This window comes from Mustela putorius, unplaced genomic scaffold, assembly GCF_011764305.1.
Source record: "Mustela putorius furo isolate JIRA1106 unplaced genomic scaffold, ASM1176430v1.1 tig00003871_pilon_pilon_pilon, whole genome shotgun sequence".
Lineage (NCBI taxonomy): Eukaryota > Metazoa > Chordata > Mammalia > Carnivora > Mustelidae > Mustela > Mustela putorius.
Genome location: NW_025422023.1, coordinates 14619353 through 14642893, shown reverse-complemented (window position 1 = coordinate 14642893; position 23541 = coordinate 14619353). Strand labels below are relative to the sequence as shown.

The following is a 23541-nucleotide window of genomic DNA, read 5'->3' as shown; positions in this document are numbered from 1 at the left end:
CGCTTCCGATCAAGGGGCTCTGAGGGTTGGTCTCAGGCTCACAGACACAGGAAGACACACGTGGAGCTTCATCTAACCTGGCAGAGCCTCCTACTGCAAAAAGTAGCTGCCTCAAGAGGCGGACGTCCACGCCTTGGCCGTGCGGGTGAGCCCGGCTGTGATGGCGGTTCCTGGGGCGGCGGCCAAGCAGGACGGGGCTTCCCGCGCGGCCGTGGGCCGTCCTCCGGGAATCCCGCACTCTGGTTGTAGAAGGAGCTGCTGGGCCACCGAGCCCCGGTCGGAGACGGGCCCTGATCCCGGGGCTGCAGCTCTGTCTCACTGGCCTGAGCGTCCACCCCGCCCGGGCTGATCGGGGAACACCGCACATTTGCACAGTGCTCTGCACTGATTTCCACATCACACGTGGAAATGATACCACGAGAATCTTTTTAACAAGAGGAAAGGACACACACACCTCACGTGTGTAGGCACTCCTGCCCCCGCTCACCGGCTTCTCGCAGCGTCCTCACTCCCAGCAGGCAGAGGCGGGGGCACCGAGGCGGCTCCAGTGCAGGCCCGCAGCGGGGAAGAGGAGCCTCCAGATACGCAGGTCCGCGAGCAGGAGGCGGAGCTGAGGACAGGAGCCTGTCCTGGCTCAAGGGTCAGTGTGGGCCGGCGGAGTTGCAGGGCGGCCATGTCCCAGCCAACCACACGCCTGGGACAGGTGTACCTCCGCATGTGTCAGGGGCATGTGGGAAGCGTATGTGGCCACCGCGGAGCCCCAGGCAGGCCAGTCCAGGACCTTCTGTGCCGGGGCTCTGAGCCCCAGCGACCCCAGACCACAGGAAGCCGTCAGCTGAGCAAGGAACCCGCGGAGATCTGAGAGGCGGTGAGGAGGCCACAGAGCGAGCTTCGAGGACTCTGATCACAGACACAGAACCCACAGGTCCTGACAGCCCAGCGCAGGGAGCTCCGTCCTCGGCAGCAGCCTGTGTGACATGTCCCCAGGGCTGCAGGGCCCTGAGCGCCTCCCCCCAATACCCCAGCAGTACAGCACACGGCCCCGAAATGCTCTCTTCCAAGAGGCTGGAGATGCGAAGCAGGCCCGTTGCTCAGCTCCTCACCCTGCTCCCGGCCTGCTGGAGCCAGAGCCGCACAGCCACTCGGCCAGCGCACAGGGCGGTCCCCAGTTCAGTCTCAGGCAAGAGAGCAGGGACACGCTAAAGCCCGAGGGACGGACGATTACAGGAGTAAAGCCAACTTCGAGAAGCCCCTGGGGACACAGACTTCACAGGTGAGGGCAACATTCACTTCTATGTTCTTGTCTGTGTTTTATTTTCTTTCACTCAACAGAATAGGATTTTTGCATTTCAAAGCAGGTATGAGATGACGGCCACCTCCTTCCGCCCCGGCACCGGACAGCAGGCCTCTCCAGAGGGTCTGGCTCTTGGGCTGCTGTGCCCTGGTGGCTCCAGGAGGCGGGCATTTGGCAAGGACGCTCCGGGCAGGGCCCCTGAAGGGCCAACACCCTCCCGGCTCTCTTTGGTATCTCAGGAAACAGAGGCAGCAGCCCCCCCACCCCGGCCAGGCCCTGGCCCTCGTCTGACACCCAGTCCCAGCCTGCTCCCTGGAGAGCGGGGCTGCCCAGCAAGACCTGTCCTCGGCCCCGGACCCATGGCCCCCGGCGGGGTGCGGCCCGCTGCGCCGGCCCCGGCTCACTTCTTGTAGTGATTGGGGGCATCCGCAAAGGCAAACTTCAGGCGGTAGGCCTCGGCCAACAGCAGGCTGACGTCTTCGTCGCCCCAGTGCGCCGTGGGCAGGTTCTGAAGGAAGAGCAGCAGCTCCTGGGGGGAGAGAGAGAAGCCCAAGTCAGAGCAGGTGACCAGCTATGGGGCGGGCGGCTGCAATTCAGGGGATCGCCTGGGTGGGGACTGGCTGGCGGCGGGCTCTGCCCACGGTGGGTACGTGCTGGGGGGGGGGGGACATGCCCGGCAGCCCCTGTCACTGTCCCTCAGCCAGCACTCAGGGTTTCCAGGGAAAACCAGGCTGGAGACCCACCGCTGACCCAGCCCACCCAGGCTCGCCAGGCGGGCACTGAGCTCACCCCCTATAGGACACAGGACGTGCCTCAAGAGCTCACAGTTTAGAAACCAGAGAGAAGGATACTGAAGAAAGTGCTAGAAAGGACAGCATGACCGGGGCCATAGTGATACATGAGACCCACAGCCTTGCCCACGGACCAGCTCTTCTGAGGGACCGTGGCCCTTGTGCAGAGCGGCAACCCCCCGAAGGGCAGGTCTCGGGGAGCACAGGTCCAGCACCCGGAGGGTTCCGGCAGAAGTGGGGAGAGCTATGTGACCAGGATGGCTTCCTGGGCTGGGGCTCTCACAGGAGAAATGGGGGACTGGGCCGACAGGTCGGGCAAAGCCTGAGGCCAGACTCCCTCTCGGGAAGTGGGCCCACACTGTGTGGACAGCCCGGCGGGCCCTGGCTCTGGAGCACTGGGGCCTTCCCTCCAGCCTGCCCATCCCCCTAGAACCAGATCTGAGTGAGCCGGAAGGGTGGCCGGGGTTTCAGGGTGCTGGTGCTGGCCCTCGGAGGCTGCCAACAGAGGACAGGTGGCAGACGGGGCGTGTGACTTGGGCTGCCCCACCCTGCCTGCCTGGAAAGGCGCAGCACTGGGACACTCACACGGGTGCCGTCCACCGAGCCTCCTGTCCCCACAAGGCCGGGACGGGGCACACAATCAGGGGGTGCTGGACAGGACGGATGACGCATTCTCATCTCAGTCTAGTCCTCAGTACACACCCCTCTGCTAGCCACACGCCCTGTATCTGTAGGTTGGGGGTGGCCACGCTGTCCCACAGAGCCGGCCGCTGGGAGCACTCAGGCCACGGACTCGACAGCAGGTCTGACCCAGCCCTGGCTGCTCTGCTATCTGGCTGGGAGGCCAGCCCAGCCACTGACCGCCTCGCGGCCTCAGGCTCCTCATCTGCAGAATGGGGTCCCAGTTCCCACGAGGGAAGGCCAGAACCTGGTGTGGAACGACACGGCGCCGTGGGTCCGTGAGCCGCGCAGAGCCCAGCCCTACCGCGAGACGCGCCCCACGACTGTCCCCCGCGGCCGGCTCACCGCGGCTGCTTTATCCCCTTCCTCAACCCCATTTCCTTTTGCATTTTGGATACTTTCTGGGGGCCTTTAAATTGAATTCGCGGAGCAAATTTCACTGGCAGAATGTCCCCAGGGACAGATCAACATCAATCTGCTGTCTTTCACCATTAGCTGCAACTTACACGGACGCCAATCCAATTCTGAGCAGGTCGTAAATAAATACCTTTGGTTTTATTTTTAATCCACTTCGCTTCATATTATCATGACCTCGCTACTTGCAAGGTGAGAAGCAATGCCCTCCCATTACGGTACCTCACCGACTCCTCCGCACACGCACACTCAATTTCAGAATCTAATTTAGTCCCCCAGGCTCCCTGGATGGAGGGAGAATAGAAATGCCCAGCGCTTCGCAGTCTGCAATGCTAAAGAAGGAAAAATCTATCCGACTGACCTTTACGGGAGGCGAGGAACACAGCCCAACGCGTCCTTAAATACAGATTTCGCTTTCAAAAGGGCCTGTCTTATTTATGCACGGGGCAGAGTGTCTCCGATGCGGGAACCACGGCCCGGCGACTGGCCACGGGCTGCCTGGCATTGCCCACACCATTTGGGCAAAGGGCCATCGCTCATAAAGCTGCCACCGGTCATATCGCAGGGGGTTCGGCCCTCTCGGGGACAGTCGGCCTGCGGAGCAGTGGCAGGGCCGAGGGGCTGAGTCAGGGCCCGTCAATAGCCCAGTCCCGCAAACCTAGAGGGAAACTGAGGTCCACAGGCAGCACTCTGCCCTGGCAGCAGACATAAAAAGGAGAGGAAGTTCTGCCCAGGACACTGATGTCCGCAGTCAGACGAGTCGGGTCCCAGTGATATTCTTCCCGCCCTCCTGCACATTAGCCGAGCTGCGGTGAGAGCACATTCTGGTTCCTGCACCTGCAGCTCCCCGCCGGCCCATCAGCGCGCTGTCCACGGCGACACCAACTGTCCTGACAGCCGTGAGCAGTGGAACCGTCCCGCCCGGACAGCTGGAGGTCTGCAGCTCTGAGCCCTGCCCCTGGGTCAGGATCCGCCCAGGGAGCTCGAGAAAGCTGCAGGCCTGGGCATCCAGCCCAGCATCGCAGGACGGGCCTGGACACGCTGTCCCGCCTCTCCGGGGCAAAGCACAGCTGGGACCCTGCACGTGGACGGCCCATCCCGACCATGTGGGTCGGAGGTGGTCTTCCCTCTGTCCGGGCCCTCCCCCAGGGAGGCCCCCCAGCGCCAGGCGGCCCCAGCAGAGCCACACTCATGCGGCCGCGGCACGGGCAGGGGCATCATCGCAGGCCCCGGACGTGGGCCTGGCGTGAAGGTCGGCAGCTCACCATCGTAGACACGCCGCGCGGGCCACCTTCCAGATGGAAATCTGCCACTGCTGACTCCTGCCTCTGGTTGGGTTCCAAGAGGACCTCCCAGTGTTAAAGCTCAAATGATGTTTTTGCTTTGGGTCCTTCCACCAAAAGGTTGTATTTTTCCAGTCAGAGGAAGGACGCTGCCATCTACAAAGCAGGATTCTCTCTGGCGAGTACACCTGCCGCAAAGGACAAGGTGGGGACACACCGGTGTGTTCAGGTATGTATGCTCAGGCTCCCGTACAGTGAAAAGGGGCCCTCCATGACCCCAGAGCTGCTGGTCTGGTTGGCCCTTTGCAGAGGCATCTGGGAGGGCAGGCGGCAGTGAGGGGCGGCAGCGAGCCACAGCTCAGCCGTCCAGGCCCCAGCCACACCGCCACCACGACCGCACGACCCTCTGTCACGGGGGGATCGCTCTCCCTGTGACGTCCTCAGGCCCGAGCACCCCCACAGCCCTGAAACAGAACGGCCGGCACGTGGTGGCAGTCAGGGAAGAGTCCGCTTGGCGACCCGGAGTCCGCGGCAAGCGCACACTTGAAACGCTGCGGAACTGCCAGGATTCAGACCCCGGTCGTGCCTCGGCAGGTTCCAGGCCCTGGGCAAGCCTCCTGGCGCTGTTCTCAGGTTCCCCCCTGCAACTGGGGACAGCAGCGCCCTCCCTCCGTGTTGCCAGCAGGTGCCAAGTGCCCGTGACGAGGCCGGCACATGGCACGCATGAGCGGAGCATCCCCGACTCGGACATTACCACCGTAATTACCGCGAGCGGCCAAAGCGGCGGCCGGTGCGTTTCTGATAAAAGAGCGAGCATCTGTGGGGAAACAGGTAGTTGAGGAGACAAGTTCAGTAAGAAATCGAACTCGTAGTGGGCGATCCGCCCGGGAGGGGGCGGGGGGCAGGACGGCCTGCTGCAGGTACCGGGGTGAGAACCCCCAGCCCTGGACGGGGTGCCCCCAGAGAGCCCCCGAAGCCCCGGGGCGGCACCGAGGCAGCATCTTCTACGAGGGCCGGCGAACCCAGGAGGATGCTGCTTTTCATTCTCTTTGGCCCCAACCTTCAGCTTCTCAAGCCAGACACAAAATGAACCGTATTTAACTCAAAATCCTCCCAGAGGTCTGACTGCGTGTGAGCTTCGAGGAGCATCAAAGGAAAGATGATCATTCTGCCTCTGTGCCAGGACACCCACCGCGGAGTGGTGTCACACAGCTGAGTCCAGGGTCAGAGCTGACCGCCGGATCTCTGCAGGCCGCAGGGCCTCCCCTAACCGGGAGACAGCCCCAGTGCCCTCGCTGTGCAGGCCCCCCAGCCCAGGAACACACCCACGTCCCAGGGGAGGTGACCGACGCTCCCCACACTCCCCTGGGCAACAGGAAGCAGGTCTGTCTGTGGAAGAAAGGCGGCGGCATGGCCAGCACCAGTGGCGGAGTGAACGGGAGAGAAAGGCACAGGTGAGAACCCAGGAAAGGCAAACGCTCCTGACCTCACGCGTCCGTCCATCCGTCCATCCGTCCGTCCGTGCATCCGTCCATTCGTCCATCCGTCCGTCCGTCCATCTGTCGGCCGGTGACCGCGCACACCAAGCCATGGGCATATCGCAGCAGCAGCAGCAGCCAGCAGCTCCGCCCCGGGCCCGGCCTGCAGGCGTACCCGCGCGCCCCGTGTGAACAGAGGTGGGTATCAGGTGACAGGTCACTGACCATAACGCAGATGACACGTAGTCCTGAGCAGAGTCACAGCCAGGCCTCCCGTCTGCCTGGCTACTGCAGAGTCCCTGCGGGGTGCGTGCCAGGGACGGTGCACCCCGGACTCCCGGCAGCCTGCACAAAGTACTGTGGAGTGCACCTTCACGGCTTCCATGTGGATTACAGGTTGGAAGGCTGAATCTTGGATTTCTGGCTCAATACAAAATGCGGTATTTCCCCTGGTTCTATTCCACTTTGGGAGGCAGCCAGAATGTTCACGGTCTCCCCCACAGCAGGGCTTACAGGACGTCAGAGGGCACTGCTCTGTGGAGCACGAAGAGCACCACGCCCCGCGGGCACCGGACGTCTCTGTCGATGCACGGACATATTCACTGCATGATTCTCCCCACTCCCCACGGGCTCCACTGAGCTCCTCAGTGACAGAGAGGACACTGCCCGGCTCAAGCCGGCCAGGTGGGGTGGGCGGGAGTAGGGACAGAGGTGGCTCCTGGTCATGGCCCCCTGCATAGTGCCCCTCCCTGGGAAGGCAAAGCCAGGGTTTCCAGGAAAAGAGGTGCCCCTGGAGGCCAAGGCTTAGGTCAGAGCAGTCTGTTCCCCCAGCACATCCTGCTGGGGAGCTGTGTGGTTCCTACAACACCTCCACAGGGCAGCGACCATCCAGATCTATGCAGGATCCAACCACAGCCCTTATCACCTGGCTGAGATCTTCGAGGGCAAAGACTCAGACAGCCTCGGCCCCACAGGACTCAAACATCACAGTGCTCAACCGAGAGCAGCAGGGCGCGCGTCCAAACAAATGTGACTTCTGCATGGGCGGGTGGACAGACGGACGGACGGACGGACAGGGGGCACGGGTGGGTGGAGGGACAGGTGCATGAGTAGAAGGATGGATGGACGGGCGGACGGACAGATGGATGGCTGGGTGCGGGCGAATACAGAATGGAGGGAGGGAGGGGGAGGAGGGACGGGCAGATGAGTGGACGGACAGACGGAGGAATGGGCGGATGAGTGGACGGACAGACGGAGGAATGGGCGGAGGAGTGGACGGACAGACGGAGGAATGGGCGGAGGAGTGGACGGACAGACGGAGGAATGGGCGGAGGAGTGGACGGACAGACGGAGGAATGGGCGGAGGAGTGGACGGACAGACGGAGGAATGGGCGGAGGAGTGGACGGACAGACGGAGGAATGGGCGGAGGAGTGGACGGACAGACGGAGGAATGGGCGGAGGAGTGGACGGACAGACGGAGGAATGGGCGGAGGAGTGGAGGGACGGGTTGGAGGGAGGGAGAGACGCGCGGTGGGCAAGTGCGCGGATGTGGACGGACGGACGGACGGACGAGTGGAGGGACGGGCGGACGGGCAGGTGAGAGACGGGGGATGGGTGCAGGGGTGAGCGGGTGGGGAGACGGAGCGACGGACGGTGGGTCAGCAGGTGGACAGACGGGCAGACGGGCGGGTCGGCGGCAGGGGGGCAGACACACGGGAACGTTAACAAAACCTCCAGGACAGCCCTGAAAGGAGCGCGCATGGCTCTGTCCTTCCCCCTCCGGAGTCCGGAGACGAGCTGCTTCCACAAGCAGCCAACAGACCCCGGCTACGGCGGCGCGGGGCTGCGCTCCCAGGGCCTAGCGGAGGGCCTGGCGCACAGGCAGCTTCTGTTCATAGCACCGTTACGGATCACACGGACGCGTGAGAGCGAACACATCGCACGGCAGGGACCACTGTGACTGAGCCACACCGTCAACCAGTGCGACTCAGGTGAGCTCCGCAGGAACAGGGAATCGGACACACAAAACCGTCGTCTCTAAGGCCCTGGCCCGACGGTTTTCTTCCCAACCTCCCTCCTTCAGGAAACACCACAAACTACCCAACTTTTCAAAGAAACCCCTTAGACACAAGCAACAAGACCAAGCCCCTTGACACAGACACTTGTTAAAATCTCCTCTGGTTCCTTCTCTTCTTGCAGAATCCTGGGGCTCACTTCTCACTGGGGAGGTCGGGAGGGGCTTCCTGAGGCAGCGGTGGAGGCAGGAGGGCCCAGGTGCGGAGCGGGACTGCCCGGGGGTCAGCATCAGCTGTGTGACCCTCGCCAGGGCAATCTCTTTGAACTCCAGATCTGGGGACAACAGCCCTCTGTTTCAAGGCCTGAAAGTGTGCCCGCGAAGGGCACATGAGCCCCACAGAAGCCAGCTAAAGCGGGGGGGACAGCGCCTAGGGGGACAGTTCCTAGGAGGCCTACAGTGAGCCCCTCCCTCTGGAGACCATGACAGGGGGACCAAGGCAGTCTGATCACGGCGCAGGCTGCGGAGTGACGGGGCCAGCCCTACCGGCACAGTGCTGCAGTCTGAGCCGCAGGCCCTCCAGATCAGCACCTGTTCAGGCTGCCCATGGGCCGGTAACTACAAGGGGCTCATTTTCCAGAGAGGTCGCGTTTTCACAGCACTGACGAGGCGCCTCAGCACAGAGAACCGCACGGCCACCGCCCGCCACCCAGCTGTGCAGCCCGGGGGCTACCGGGGCTGCAGGGAGGGAGAGCCAGGCAGGGGCACCTCCCCTCCAGGCCTGGCCGGCTGCCAAGCAAGGGCAGCTCCCAGGTACACCGGCCACTTCCTGCAGTGGCCCAGCTCGGCAACACTTGCTGTGATGGAGGGGACCCGTCTGAAAATAAGTGGTGCCAACTGGGAAGCGGGGCCTTGGAGGAGACGACTCGGCACACACCACTTGGAGCCTGAGCAGTCTGGTTTCCTCAGTTCATCTCTACGTATGCACAGCTCGGTTTCTGCTCAGAATGACGCCTGCCGCCCCAAGGAGGACAGCCGGCGTCGAAACTGCTGGGCTTCCTCTGGGGGGTCGCCGCTGCTCCCAGCCACCCATCTCCGAGTGACAGCGGTGTCGCCCGATAACGACCGTAAGAAGACATTAACGTGGCAGGGAGTGCCCGCGGAATCACAGGCCGGTATTGAGGAGTAAGACTCTAATCAAGAGTGATAATGTAACCGGAGATGTCACGTTATTTGACTTTGTGACAGGTGCACAGACTGGTATGCATGTTCAGGCAGGAATTAAGTTTATTACAAAGGGATTATTTGGAGACATAAAACATGGCACTAAGAGCGGAGCTTCTCTCACGGCAACACCTGAATACAAATGTGTACCCGGGTACCTCGCGGCGAGCGCCAGGTCCTGTGCTGGGAAGCTAGCCGGAGCACTGGCGAGGGCGTCCTGCGGCCGCGGGGCAGGCTCACCACCCTGAGAGCCCCAGGAAAGGCGGCTTCACTCTGAAGCCTCCCACGGGAGCACTGTGGGAGCACGTGTGTTGAGGCTGCCTGCAGAGGCCCAGAGGGCAGTGACCCCACTGGGAGAAAATGCAGGAGGTGGACCCCCGCAGGGCAGCTCACAAGCCCGGAGCCATGTGCATCCAGGGCCGACCCAGCCTCGGCTAAGTCACAGGGCCCAAGTCCAGGCAGGGCCACCAGCTGGGACAGGCAGACTGAGCCGGCTCTGTGTTTGTCCCGGGCTTTTGTCAAACAAGGCAGCTGGAGTGACAGAACTGTCCCCTACAACCCTGAAGGGCCCCCAGGGAGGCGCTCTATGGACATTCCAACCAGGTCGACGGGAGAAGACAAAGTCTCCCCAGAAGGACAGCGGGCCGGGCAGACACACACTGCCTGACCCATCCCTGAGGGGAGCACGTCCAGGGACAACAGCCTGAGCCCTAAGTCAGAACACACACCGCGCACAGCAAGCAGGGCCAGACACGGTCACGGCCGCTTCTGGAAGCTGTCACTCCAGGCCATTCTTTCTCAGTGAGGGGCCGGGAGTGACCCCAACACGGTCCACCTGCACAGTGCCCTCACTCCCGTGTTCCTGGGGACCCCGAGCCTCCGAGCTACGGGGGGGGGGGGGGAATCCATTATGTGGCCACGACACTGACAACTCACTCCGCAGAGCGCCCCCCTCCCGGCATTTACCCTGAGAGGGGGCTGGGGCCCTCGGATGGGTGGACCCACTCAGGAAGCGATCTGGTCTCAGCCGTGAGGTTCACGGAGGGCACAGAGTGTGGGGTTTGCGGCAGAGGCACCCCAGCCTCCCCAAGGTCAGATGGAGCCCCGAGAATGGCTACCTCAGTGCAGAAGGAAAGATGGGGCCCTCAGCTCCCTCAAAAGGGCTGGCAAGAGTCCCACCTGTGGCCACGAGGGCCAGCACGGTGACCACAGGCCCCGGGGCTCAGCAGCAGCCTGTCCACACTGGGCATCCCCAGCGTTCCAGGTCCTGGCTGGACACCACTACCCCCGCCAGCACAGCTGAGAATCAGACACACGAAATAAGCTACGAGCAAATACTTCCCCTTTGCATGAGGAATTAAAGATCAATGTGACTTCCGTGTGCTTTAGCACAAAAAACAAACACCCTAAAATTGAATTGAGAAATCCTATCCTGTTTGTCCTGAGAATCCTCAAACTAATTAGGGGAAGAGAATGAACCTGCCATGCAGTCCGAGGGTCGTGAGGCAGCCCACCCTCTCCTCCCGCTCACCCACTCATCTCCCTCCGTGTCCTCTCAGTGGACCTTCCACGCAGACGGGTGAGGCCTCAGCCAGGACCCTACAGCCAAACGTGTGCCTGCCTCGTGCTGGAGCCTGCAGGGGCACAGAAAGCTCTGACAAGGGACCTGTGGTGACACTGGGCCCCTGGGACTCTCTGATGGGGGGATCTGGGTTGGGGGCTCTGGTCGGAGGAGGCTAGCACGCTGTCATTGTCACTTTGTCTGGACGACAGAGCGAGGGCCGAGGTGTGTGGGCCCCCTGCAGGATTCCCGCTCGCTGACACTATATGAGCAACTCGCCAGTGCCGGTCACATCGGGAGAAGCTGAGTGATCACCCAGGGTCTCCCACGGGTGGTGGCCAGGAGGGTCCGGCCCAGAAGTGCTGAGCAGCCTGGGCCTTCTGTGCCTGTGGCCCCAGGCTCCGGGTTTAAGGAGGCCCATTACAGCCAGACCCCTAGAAGTCCCCTGCCAACTGAAATGGGCCGTCCCCGGGAAGGACCCTGAGCGGGGGTCGAGCAGGCGCTGCAGCCCAAGGAGGGGAGCCGGCGGGGGCACGTGGGCAGGGGAGACCGCGCGAGGCTGGAGTGAGCCGCAGCCCTAAAGGACCCAGCTGCCACCCGCCCTCGTGGTCCTGTCACTCCGCGGGGCTTCACCTCCCCCGCAAGTGGGGGTCTCAGAACCTCGGAGTCGCCCTCCCCGTCCTTCTCTACCGCCCAGTCCCAGGGGCCAGCCTGCCCCCCAGCGGGTCTTCCTGGCCAGTCTCTTCCGGTGCAGACGGTGCTGGCGGAGCACAGGCCTGACGAGGAGCGGACCACGGCTCCCCTTCGTACAGGAGACCCTCGCCGGCGAGAGCGAGCCCGGGAGGCTCGGGGGTGCACGACGGCCACATCAGACCCTCGGGCGCTGGCTACACAGGCACAGAAAACACAGAGAGCGGACAAAACCACCGTGGGGCAGGAGAGGCTCTCCACAAAGAAGGTCCAGGAGCTTGGCAAGCAACCCAACCAGCAAAGCTCAGGTTTGGCGAGAGGACACAGCCTCGGGGACACGGCTCTCCCGTGATTCCCCGTCCAGCCTTGCGGCCGAGTCCGTCCCCCGTCTCAGCCTGTCTCTGCCACGCCGCCGGGGCTCATTCTCAGCGAAGGCCGCGCACGGGAGGAGGGCCCCCCCCAGGAGCGCGGGAAGTCGGGGGGGCTGCCCAGAGCCAGCCCGGCAGCCGGACACGCCTTCCTGAAACGTGGCCTCCCGCTCTGCCCACGGGCGGCCCAGGCCCGGCCGGCGCCGCCGTATTTCCGCACCAGATCTGACGGGGGTCCGTGGGCGCGGAGCAGCAGACCGCGCGCGACAGCTGAGAGTGAGACATTTCAGTAAGGCCCAAGATGTAATTACATTTCTTCAGGGGCTGAACAGATGAGCTTCTCCAAGTTTATCTGCCTCAGATATCAAACACCATTAATGAGATAATAAGGGCCTTTCAATTAATGATTTGAATGGTGGGTGTAATTTTTTCCTTAATGGCAAGACGAATTCACAGGCAGAAAGGAGCAGAGAGTCACTGGCAAAACCCGCGACGTGACGTCGGCCGCCCTCTGCCCCCCCGCGGCAGCCAGACGGCTGGGCTGGGCACAGGCCCACGACCGAGGCTCAAAGGAGGGGGACTGAGACGTGAGGCTGAGACGAGACCCTGCTCTCGACAGGAGATCCTGCCTTTGTGAAAGGGGGAGCGGGACACAGCCACGTCCCGGGTCAGCTTGACGACCCAGGGGTTTATGACAGGGCACAGGGGATGTGTCCCCTGCAGCCAGCCTGAGCTATTTCCGGCCAGCAAGAGCGCCAGGAGGGTTACAAGTGTGGTTACGATGGTTCTCTGTCCTCGGCTTTCCTGCTGTAGCGGGGCGGGGGATGCCAGGCGGGGCCCAGAGCAGCCTACACAGCCCGACTGCAGGAAGAGAGACAGTGTCCTGGGAGCAGCCCGCAGGGCCAGGTGCTGCCCCAGCATCTCCCCACTCCACAGCACAGCTGGGGCCCCTCTGGCAAACACTGAAACCTGGACTGCGAATGACCGGCCCCTGGTGTCCCACACATAGGCTGGGGGTACTAGGACCATGGTCCTAGGACGAATCCCAGGGACCTGCCGAGTCTCTGCCCCTCACAAGCAGACCGACACGCAGCCATCAGTCGCATCAAGCTCATTTTAAATGAAAACATGGAAAGATTTTTGTGATTTTGCTTTGAGGTTAGCTGCCAGGGGCCCTGGTGAAAAGCATGTTGGTTTTCAAGACGTCCTGTGTGCCCCTGAGGTCTGCCATGGAGTGACGGAGTCTAACCCAGTCTGTGCTCAAGGACCAGCAGGTCCGGAAACCGTGAGCCTGCACGGTTAGCGGAATGGACAGGATGCTATTTGCTACATCACCACCTGAACATTTGCTAAGGTCACTTTCCAGAGTCCAATTTTCTCACACGGCTCCTTGAGACCACAGTGGCCCCAGGCCCCACGCTCACACACGGGCCCTGAATGAGGCCAGATCTCGAGGTGAACGCGGCGTCCATCCCAGGGAGGTCAAGCGCTGGATTCCAGCAGAAACACAACCACTTGCTTATCCTGACATGAGTCACTTAGGTCACGTGGCATTTCCACAAATGTCTCCCTGACACGTCCCATGTGGCTGGGCAGTGACAGCCCGGACCCCCGACAAGCCCATCAAGGACGGGAGCGACCCTCTCCCAGGCGGCAGCACTAAGCTGCTGGGGACGAGGACAGCCAGCTTGACTGGCTGGGGGTGGGGGATCCAGTCTCACCAGCCGGGCTCCAGCAGGTGCTGTGACGGGTGCGGGAGGTGGACAGGGAGCCCAGGAGGCCACACGACTGAGCCCGTCAGGACACTCCCCTACAGGAGTCCGAGGGTACAGCAAGATCTTCAACATGTGCAGGTAAGTGGGGTCCGAATATCAGAGCCAGAGGGAGCCGAGCAGACGCCCACGCCTCCACGTGGGGAAAGCCTCTGTGTCCCTGGGGGCCCCCACAGCCCCTGGGGCCAGGACTTCTGGGGCTGAAGGCCAGGGTCCTGGGTTTTCAAAGGTTCTAGTTTGTTGACATTCTCTGCACGATGGAACAGATGCAAACAAAACAGATCAAACTCGGACGGATCAGAAATGCGGGCCGAACAGGAGCCCACCTTCCCACAGGCACCCCAGGGAGAAATGCAGCAGCCATTCATAACGTACGGAAGTTTTCTGACGGGAAAAGCTGGAGCCTTCCAGAGCACACGGGCACACTGGCTGCTCCAGCTGGACAACAATCTGAAGGTCACCAGACGCCCAAACTGGGGGGCGGGGAGGACAGAGATTGGCAGAAAGGGGGCAGGTGAGGCGCCGGAGCCCACGGACACAGCTGGCATCGGGGCGGCAGCATGGGGTGCACGGAGAGAAAGTGGGGGCCACAGAGGCCAACCACCACTCCACGGTCTGCCCAAGTACACACGCGACATGCCCCTCTTGGGCCTCCCTGGATGTGGCCCTGATTGGGGGGCCCAGAGGCCCAGCTCTCCTAAAGCAAGAGACCAAGCAGCACCAGGAGTGCCAGGCCCCGAGGGAAGGGGGCTCTCCCGAAGCACAGGGACCCCGGTCCCAAGGATAACTGGGTGCAGAACACCTGCCATCGACCTCCCGGGACACAGCACATCTCAGGAGCTGCCAGGACAAGTCCGGGACCGATTTACGGGAACCGGGACGGCTGCGAACACTGGGGCTGACAGAGCGGGTGCAGCGCCGAACTAGGGGACTCCGCATGAGTGACGGTGGCATGGCCACGAGGAGCAGCCCCACCCGGCATCTGGCCAGGGCCCCCAGTGGGGGAAAGGGGTCCCACAGGGTCATGTGTGTCTGTGTGTGTCTGTGCATGTGCATGTGCGTGTGTGTGTGTCCAGGCAAGGCCTCCAGGAGGAGAGGCGCCGAGGAGAAGGGGCAGCCAGTGGACGGTAAGAAGGCCGGTCTTCCTGCTGCAGAAAGTCATGAAAGCTGAAAACCCAAGAAAGAGCTACTTACGCTGGCAGAGATAAACACAAAAACAGAACGACTTAAAAGGCTGCAAGTGGCCGTCTCTTGATCTGGGAGGAAGTGGGGAGAGGCGCATGCTTGGTAAAAAGCCTTCTAGAACGTTTTGTCTTTAAGAACCACACACACGCGGGCACCCGGGGCTCTGCTGGCTAAGCGCCCGACCCCGGATCTCAGCTCAGGTGCTGATCTCGGGGTGATGAGATTGAGCCCTGTGCTGGACTCTGTGCTGGGTGTGGAGCCTGCTTACAGCAAAATTAAATGAAAATAAAAGTAAAAATCATGCACCCGAACACCTTTAATACAATAAACGCCATCATGAAATGGAAGTGGTGGCGGCAGGAATACCTGGGTCAGGCCCCGCCCCCAAGCCCTCCCCTCTCCGAGCCCGGAGCCGCCCCTCGGAGCTCGCTTCCCTGAGTCTACGGAGACGCCTGGGGCCTCTGCCGAGGGCATCGAGCGTCGGGGAAACAACGCGCCGGCACCTGCTTACCGTAGGGGTGCCAGGCTCCTACTGAACCTCCCGCAGGACGCACAGCTCTCAGGAAGTGAGCAGAGACCCCTCACTGGCAGGACCCACCACACAGAGTCCAAGCATCCCCTCCTAAGAGGCCACCGTATTCGTTCCAGCGTAGGGTCAGGAGAGAGGAGGAACACAGGGCGTCTGGAGGAGACGAGTGGACGTGTCCCCGGCTGCGCTCTCGGGCCGGCAGGTCAGGGATACGTGTTTCCACTCGGGCCGAGAGTCACAGAGTTTCCTGTCACACACACCTCCCTCGGAGCGCCCTGAACACGGAGGACGGACGGGCGCCCGGCTGGGGCTCGTGCTGTCTCTCCCGGAGCCAGGGGTGGGGACAGGGCGCGGCCTGCGTGCTGCCCCGCAGTCACCAGGATCCCACAGGCTCAGGTGCCCCCAGCTCAATCCCACAGGGAAAATAAAACCCACCGCAGAGAGAGATGATTTAGTTAAAATAGAGATATGTCTGAGGACAGTCACTGGAGAAAATCGATTTTCTCCAATCTTGTGCAGACTCCCATCTCCCTCAAAAAAATGCCTGGGGAATTCCAATCACCGCAAACAAAACAATCAGGGGAGGAGCGTCAGGGGCCAGGGGCTGGGGGCCGGGCAGGCAGATCCCAGCCACAGCCATAGCAGCCACAGGGGATGGGACAGGGATGGGAAAGGGTGGGTTAGGAGTGGGCAGGACGGGACAGGACACTCCTGCCTCCCCCGTCATGGAGTCTCGCCAAAGGCCGCTGCCACCCCACAAGGCTCCCGGTGCAGGGAGCACTGGGGAGCCGTGGGGCAGACACCGGGGCAGCGGGATGGGCAGCAGGTAGGCGGGCAAGGAGAGGCCTGAGTCCCTTCAATCAGGGATCTGAGTCCGGCCCACACAGCTCAGGGCGGACGGGCCGGGGAGACCACCTGTCCCAGGGAGACGCCCACCAGGCACATCCCGCGAGGCCACTGCCCCTGGACTTGTCCCAGCAGAGGACACGGGCAGTGCCATCCCCCGTAATGACGGGGAGGGTACAGCTCAGCCACGCAGGAAACCCCAAACGCCGCACAAACAGGGCCTTCCTCCGCAACAGTGGAAGCACCAGGGGTCTGGTTCCACAGGAGACACAGGAGGGTATGCTTCATGACCATTTAAGCAAATCTCCGCGTGCAACGAAGACGGGCCTGTTGTTCAGAGATGAAAAGCCGGGATCGATTCCGTCCCCGGCTGGGTTGGTCAGAGACTCCGAGTGTGCGCGTGCGTGTGCACAGCAGCTCCGAGCCCCTCCTCCGTCCGTGGCCTCACGCACCCCTCCAGCAACCGCATGAGCTCAGACGGCAGGGTACCCCTGCTGTCCCCTTGCGACAAGGAAGCGGAGGCCTGATGCTCCCAAACTGTCCCTTCACCGTCCGGCCTCCCCTTCTGGGTTGGTGGGCGGAGGCCCCACACGCCCCGCGGCCTGGGCACGGCTCCACAGCACACGGGGCCACGCAGCAGACACAGACACACAAGCCCCACACCACACACGGCCACACACGGCCACACAGGCCCCACCCTCACACACACACACAGCCATCCACGGGAGCGCGCGACAGCACAACAGTCCATGGAAAGATTTGCTTTCAATTGACCTGATTTTGTCTTTAAAATGTCTTGAAATGATCAAAAAAGAGACAATTGATCTTTACTCTGGCATTTCGTGACATTTGCTGCTTCAGACGAACACAGGATGGAACACAAACCGCGCGGAACCGTCCGTCCGCCGCGGGGCGCCCAGCACTGCGGGACGGATCCGGTTTGACGGAGTCCGGACCCCTGCGTGGGGCCGCGTCTGGCCCGCGAACTCATCAGCCGGAGGGGGCACGCGTGCGCCGGGAACGTGGGCAGCAAGGACTTGTCCGCGAGCACGACGGGGCCCCACGTGAAGGGGGGCAGAGCAGCGGGTGCTGCGCGTCCTTCCACCGCCCCACGTGGGGGGACCGCCCGGAGCGTCCGCACGGACTCTGACCTTTCCGACTTCCAGGCAAAGGGGACAGCGGGATGGCCCAAAACGGACAGAGGCGCCACCCCAGGCCTCCCAGAGGCCTGAGCTGGCAGGACCCACAGGGACAGTCAGCAGCCTCCTGGAGGGGCTGGCACGTCCTGGGCAGCCGCACACAGCCGTCCCCCGGAGACGGGACAGCCCTCCCAGGCGTGTGCACGCGGCTTCCCTCCACCTGCCTCCGCAGGGACTTCTAAAGCTAGAGCTGAGCCCAAGGCCCGGAGGCCAAGCAGACACAGGTGCGAGTTCAGGAGCGTCTGCTCTGAGGCTGCCCGTGAGGCTATGGCCAGGGGAGCACCGGGGCCCCCACGGCTGGCGGACAGGCCACAGGGAGGCCACCTCGGGTCACTCCTGCACGCCGGGCCCCACAAGGGCTCCCAGAAGCGCAGGCTTTGGGTGCTGCTGCTGCATTTCTGTCTCTCAGTCCGAGACGCCCCACAAAGCTGTTCCTGACCACAGATCTCTGAGGTCTGCAGGGGCGCACCCCGGGAGGCATGCCCAGTGCAGGGCTGCGCCGGGCAGGGGCTCAAAGGTCACATCCTGGACTGCGGCCCAGTCTGGACAGGGATGCCGCACAGCTGCGAGAGATGACCTCATCCACCCTACCCCATGGAAGGGGACAGGTGACAGAGCACAGAGAAGCCCCACCCAACAGAGAGCGCGCCCCACAGGCTGGCTGTGCAGCGGACAAGAAGGCCCCATCGCGGCACCTTGGCAAAGGAAAGGGATGGTCTCAACAGCCCGCAAGCAGCTTCAGAAACTGTTCTGGGGCGTGGGGGGCGGTGGCCAGAGTCTAGGCTCCCCCCTCGTCACGCCACCGTTCGACCTTTCCCCTTCTCCCCAAGGTCCCCCTTTCAGGGAGCAGCCATCCCCACCCCAACACACACGGGCGCGCTGCGTCACCGAGGGTCCTCGGAGGGCAGCACGTGCTTCTCGCCTTTGAGGACCGCAGGGGGGTGAGCAGCCACACGTGTGCGTGAGCTGAGCGACACACGGGGCCACAGGGATCCCACTACAGAGGGACCCCTGCTGTGGGATCAAGAAAGGGCCCAGGTCGCAGAGGCCAGCGCCCCTGAGCACTGGCTCCGGGCCGGACCCCTCCCCGAGCGGTCTCCCCCCCTTCACCTGGGAACGAACCCAAGGGGAAAGCTCCGTTGACCCCATAGTGAGAGAACGTGGAAGATGTTTCAGAAGTTCAAGTAAGAAAGAAGATGTGCAGAACGGCCCTGACCAAGACTCAGTAAGGCTCACGCTGTGACCTGCTTCTGTTCCGTCTTGTGTGTGCACGGAACACAAGCACACTCCGGCCATCCTTGTATCTACACAGACACGTCGATCGGCATGTGTGTCCCGCATGTGCAGAGTTGATGCACGCGTGCGTGCCGCGTGCGTGTTTCCCTGTGGCTGGGCACCCGTGTCTCGTGCCGGCACATGCAGATGTGCCGTACACACGTGCGTGTGTAGATGAGACACATCTACACACAGACACACACAGACGTGTAAGTTCAGACCCTGCTTTTCCCTCGCACGGCATGTGCTGGGAGCGCGTCCCCACATCGGAGCCAGGCTCTGAGGACAGGACTGGGGTCAGCTGTGAACACTGCAGGCAGCAAGAGACCCGCCCTCCTCACCCCGGATACGCAGGGTGTGGTCGGGCTGTTTTCACAAAACCATCAACAAGGGGCATTATCGGGTGCAGGCAAGGCTCCGGACTAAGTTACAGACGGCTGTCACCCCGCGGGAAGGCAGGAGCCCGCCGGCCCGCGCAGGCCTCACCTGTGGAGGGCGCCGCTGATGTCCCGGGTGCCGTCCGTTTCCCACCTCAATTCCTCATGACCGACCCGAGCGCCACACGAGCCCGCCGCACAGCTGCGTGAATTCTCCTACGGACCAACCGCTGCGCGCTCCGTCGGCAAGTCACACGAGCCCTCCGTATTCTACAAACGTGGACTCCATCGGGGCCTATCAGGGAGTCCCTTCCTGGTTTCCACTGCCTTTGACCTCGGAGGATGCGCTTCAGAGGGACAGACGTTCACGACGGCAAGGCTGTGCTGACCGCGGTCCCTCCAGAGAGCCGGCGTCTTCTCGGGTTGGGCCCTGGACTCTGGCCGTCGTCCGTGTACACCGCAGGGAGGGGTGCGGCCCTCGCACCACGGCTGACCCCAGAGCGGGGGCGCTTCGCTCTCACTCCTGCTCCACCGAGAGCCGGGCTCAGACCAGCCGGGCCGCACGCCAGGTCCGTCTGTCTGCTCTGCTTCACTGTGGGGTTCGGGGGTCCTCGCTCAGGCGAAGGGTCTCTGACGCACCCCCACCTGCTCAGACCCCTTCCTCCTCCACCCTGCGCCAGGCTCCGGGCCTCCCCCACGGAAGCGGCAGGGGCCTTCACAGCAAACACCAGTACGGGTGTGAGCTCACTCCCTGGAGAGTCCCGCATCCAGAAAACCTATTCTTCATGTCCCTGGCGTGTGTGTGTCTGCGCGCACCAGACGGGCAGGAGCCCGGAGCCTCTGCTGAACACGGACCCATCGTACCCCAGACAGGCGCATGCTGCCAATGCGGAAGGGACAGTCCGCAGTGTCCCCTGCATATCGCTGGCTACTGACCACAGACATCTTCAGCGTGTTGAGATAAGGATTCTTTTAGTTCTGTGTTAGGGTAGAGTTGTTTTTTCACAATTAAATGCAGGAAAAGCTACTACAGTTCATAAGAAACCGTGAGACTGATGCCCCTGGCTGACAGCTAGGACGTTCCACCAGCAGCGAGCAGAAGCATTAGTGCAGCAGATGTGGCTCATGAGGGGCTGGCCGCAGGGCTGACCCTTGGCTGGCATCCGGAACATGCTCTTGAGGTGATCCCTCCATGGGAAAGCTGGGGCTCCGTGCCAGCCCCCGGACACCTCTGGTACAGCATTTACAGTAAGCACCAGCTTTGCTTCTGGAATCTACCATCTCGGTGACCTGCCCCCACTGAAAACCCTGGGCTCTCAGTGTCTTCCGGGCTTCTCAGGGCAGAGACGAGGCTCCGCTCTGCGTGGCTCCTGTGGGGAGGGCACAAGGAGCCTGCAGCCCACTCCCCTCCCTCTCCTCCTGGGCACCTTCCCCCGTCAGACCAGCCGCCCATCTCTGCCATGCTGTGGTGACAGACCTCGGCCATGAGGAAGACCCTATGCCGAAGCTCATGAGCCCCTCTAAGGGAGTCCCGAAAACGTGGGGTCCCGACACCCAAGGATTTGTCAAGAGCAGATCAGCTCAGAATTCCTGGGAAACTTTTCAACGGAATATTTTTATTTAATCTATTAACAGGTTAAATCTGCTGCTACTTTAGCAAGGATATTGGTATTTCTACCGTGAAGCGGAACTAGATTCTAATTTCACTCTTGCAGGGGCAGCCCTTCATATGAATAAATGCAGAATTCCTCTACTCAACCCAGCTGACGTTCCTGCCTTCCTGGGTCAGGCGCTGGGTCGGGGCCGAGGGAGCCCCGTGAGCAGGGCCGGGACGGGCCCTCACCGCGCAGCGGTGCACACGGTCAGCTCGGCGTGCAGACAGACACACAGAACAGACAGAGATCAGTAATGATCCAGAGTGAGATGGGCCGACAGGAGGGAAAGCGCCCGGGCAGGCGGCTCTGAGCAACAGAGGCCGGTTCTCCATCCCCCTCTGCAAGTCTCAGGGCACACGGCAACAGGTTCTTGGCATGTTTGAGAGAACTCACTGGAAAGATGGGTTCTGACCTCAGAATTGTATTTAAAGGTAAGACTTTGGAAAACGTTGGAACTTACCGAAAAATTATGGGTCCAGTCAAGGGTTGTTTTTTTCCTTCATCTTGTGGCAATTCTGGCGTTTTCTATGCTCCCTAAATCTCTGCACTCAGCCTTCCTAAAACCCAGGAGGACAGCTGTTTGCACCCGCGTGTCCGGGTCTGCGGTAAAGGCTGCCTGCTTCACTGACATCTGTGCGTGCCTTCTAAGTGAGATGCTTTTTTTTTTTAAGACTTCATTTATTTGTCAGAGAGCGAGCGAGCACTAGCAGGGGAGCGGCAGGCAGAGGCAGAGGGAGAAGCAGACTCCCTGCTGAGCAAGGAGCCCGACACGGGACTTGATCCCAGGACCCTGGGATCATGACCTGAGCTGAAGGCAGACACTTAACAGCGGAGCCCCCCAGGCATCCAAGATGTTCTTAGCTCTACCGCGAGGCCCCATTCCCTGACCCTTCATTTATGTGTACTAACCCTTTACCACCTTTATCCCATGTTGACTTTACTTTTCCGGAGCTAACTTCTTGAGTTAAAGGGTTAGTATATTTTTAATGTTTTTACATAATAAAAGTACGCTGGCTGAGAGTTTGTGTTCATCACGTCTCAAGCGTTTTTTTGTTATGTTTTGTTTTTTTGGTAAGGTTTATTTGGGGGGGGGTGAGGCTCATTTATTTCTCACCCGAGGGAGCGAGCCCGTGAGGATGAGTGGGGGAAGGGCAGAGGGACCACCTCAAGCCGCCTTCACCCCGAGCACGGAGCCGGACATGGGGCTCGATCCCACAACCCTGAGATCAACCAGAGCCAAAACCGAGTCAGGCGCTCAGCCGCCTGTGCCCCCCTAAAAGCCACTCCGTGTTTCCGGGGTCACTTTCTTCCTGCGCGGCCTCCGCAACCCCTACGTGCCCGATTCTTCTGTTTCAACTTCGCCAGCATCTCGCCGGAAAGGGTCACGCTCAGCAAATACAGCCTGCGTCCACTCCAGCTTTCCAGACTTGGACATTCACTGCTGAGGTCAGAAGATCCGTTCTGCAAATGTTCCACAGAAACGTGGAAGATGCGACCACGGTCTGCACAGCTCTCACCGCCCAGAGCTCTCGGGCCGCCCCGGCCTCTGCATCTAGACTCGCCATAACCTCCCCCTGCTCCCGATCAGACCCGCTGTGTCTCCCCCTGCGCTTGCTTCATCTGAGTCTGTTTCATGCGGTTCCGAATTCAAGTCTAACCTACAGACAGAGCAGCACACAGATCAAGGCCTCAGTGAAGGAGCCCTGGGCCCACCCTCCCCGAAGCTTCCGGCCCACCAAGAAGCCCAGAGGCGCTGCTCGGACCGCGTGTGACATCAACCACCCCTGCTCTGTTTAACATTTCCTCGTCACGGCCTGATGGGAATCCTGCCAGCCCTGTTTCCTTCCGGTCTGTGTCCCCTGCCCATGGCCACCCCTCCTCCGGCATGTCGCAAGGTCCCTAGGTCCTGGCTGCTGTCCCCCGGCATGTCGCGAGGTCCCTAGGTCCTGGCTGCCGTCCCCCGGCATGTCGCGAGGTCCCTAGGTCCTGGCTGCCGTCCCCCGGCATGTCGCGAGGTCCCTAGGTCCTGGCTGCCGTCCCCGGAGTCTGTTCCCCTCACCCCTCCCTCAGAGCTCCTTGCCCCAAAGTCCTTCTGGGGCTGCATCCCGGGCCTCTTCCCCATGCCTGCAGCCCTCGGGACACCGTGTTAGGTGTTAGGAAAGACCAGGAGTCCTCCCTGGCTCTGTCCTTCTTAGGCTGTCTCCTGACGGCCACCCCAACCTAGCCCCCACCCCCGGGCCCTTGCACTCAACGTGGGCCTCACCAACGTACTCCCAGCTGCAGAGCAGGCTGTCCTCCGCGAGGCCCTGTCCTGGGTTCCCCGCCCTGCTCTATGCCTCTGTGGCAGGCTCCTGCCCCAGCCCCACAGCCCCCTGTCCCGGGCCCAGCACCGTCACGCCCAGCCAGCCCACACACATCAGGGGAATGGAGTCTGGGGACAGAATGTGCAGGGCCTGGCCCAGAGGGAGGGCCCCAAGGGCTTGCTGGACCGGCCCGGGAGAGCCTCCAAAGCCAAGGTACACCGCCTGCCCGAGTTCAGGGAAACCGAACGCAGCAGGCACAGCCCATCGCCCCTGCCCCAGCACCCGCCGCACGGCCCCAGATGGACACCAAGGGAGTCTCCCTGCTTCTGGGAGCCGCTGTCCTCGGGCAGGGACTCTGCTCCTATGAAAATGACATAAAGCAACACTGTTTCCCAAGGGGCACATTACAGGTCTGCAGAGTGTGCATGGGGGCTTCTAAAGCCTCGTGCCGGGTATGTTCTCCTGCTGGAGACTTGGGGTCTTGATCTCAGTCCCGCGGGCTGTCCTTCCTGGGTGCACTGGCTGTCCTAAAACGCGGGATTACAAACACGATTCCCCACACTCACCAGGACGCCAAAGGCTCTTTAGTTTCTGCTCTCCT

General features: G+C 62.0%; 1 protein-coding gene across 3 annotated transcripts in view; it reads right to left on the bottom strand.

Moving 5' to 3' along the window:
* Positions 1–1285: 1285 nt before the first annotated feature.
* Positions 1286–23541, bottom strand: part of TBC1D22A (TBC1 domain family member 22A) — a 296923-nt gene continuing 274667 nt past the window's right edge. For all 3 annotated transcript variants that reach the window (XM_004775436.3, XM_013047255.2, XM_013047256.2), the window contains one exon: positions 1286–1823. In XM_004775436.3, the coding sequence (XP_004775493.1) occupies positions 1695–1823 (129 nt within the window). In that variant the 3' untranslated portion in view covers positions 1286–1694. The remainder of the gene's footprint in view (positions 1824–23541) is intronic.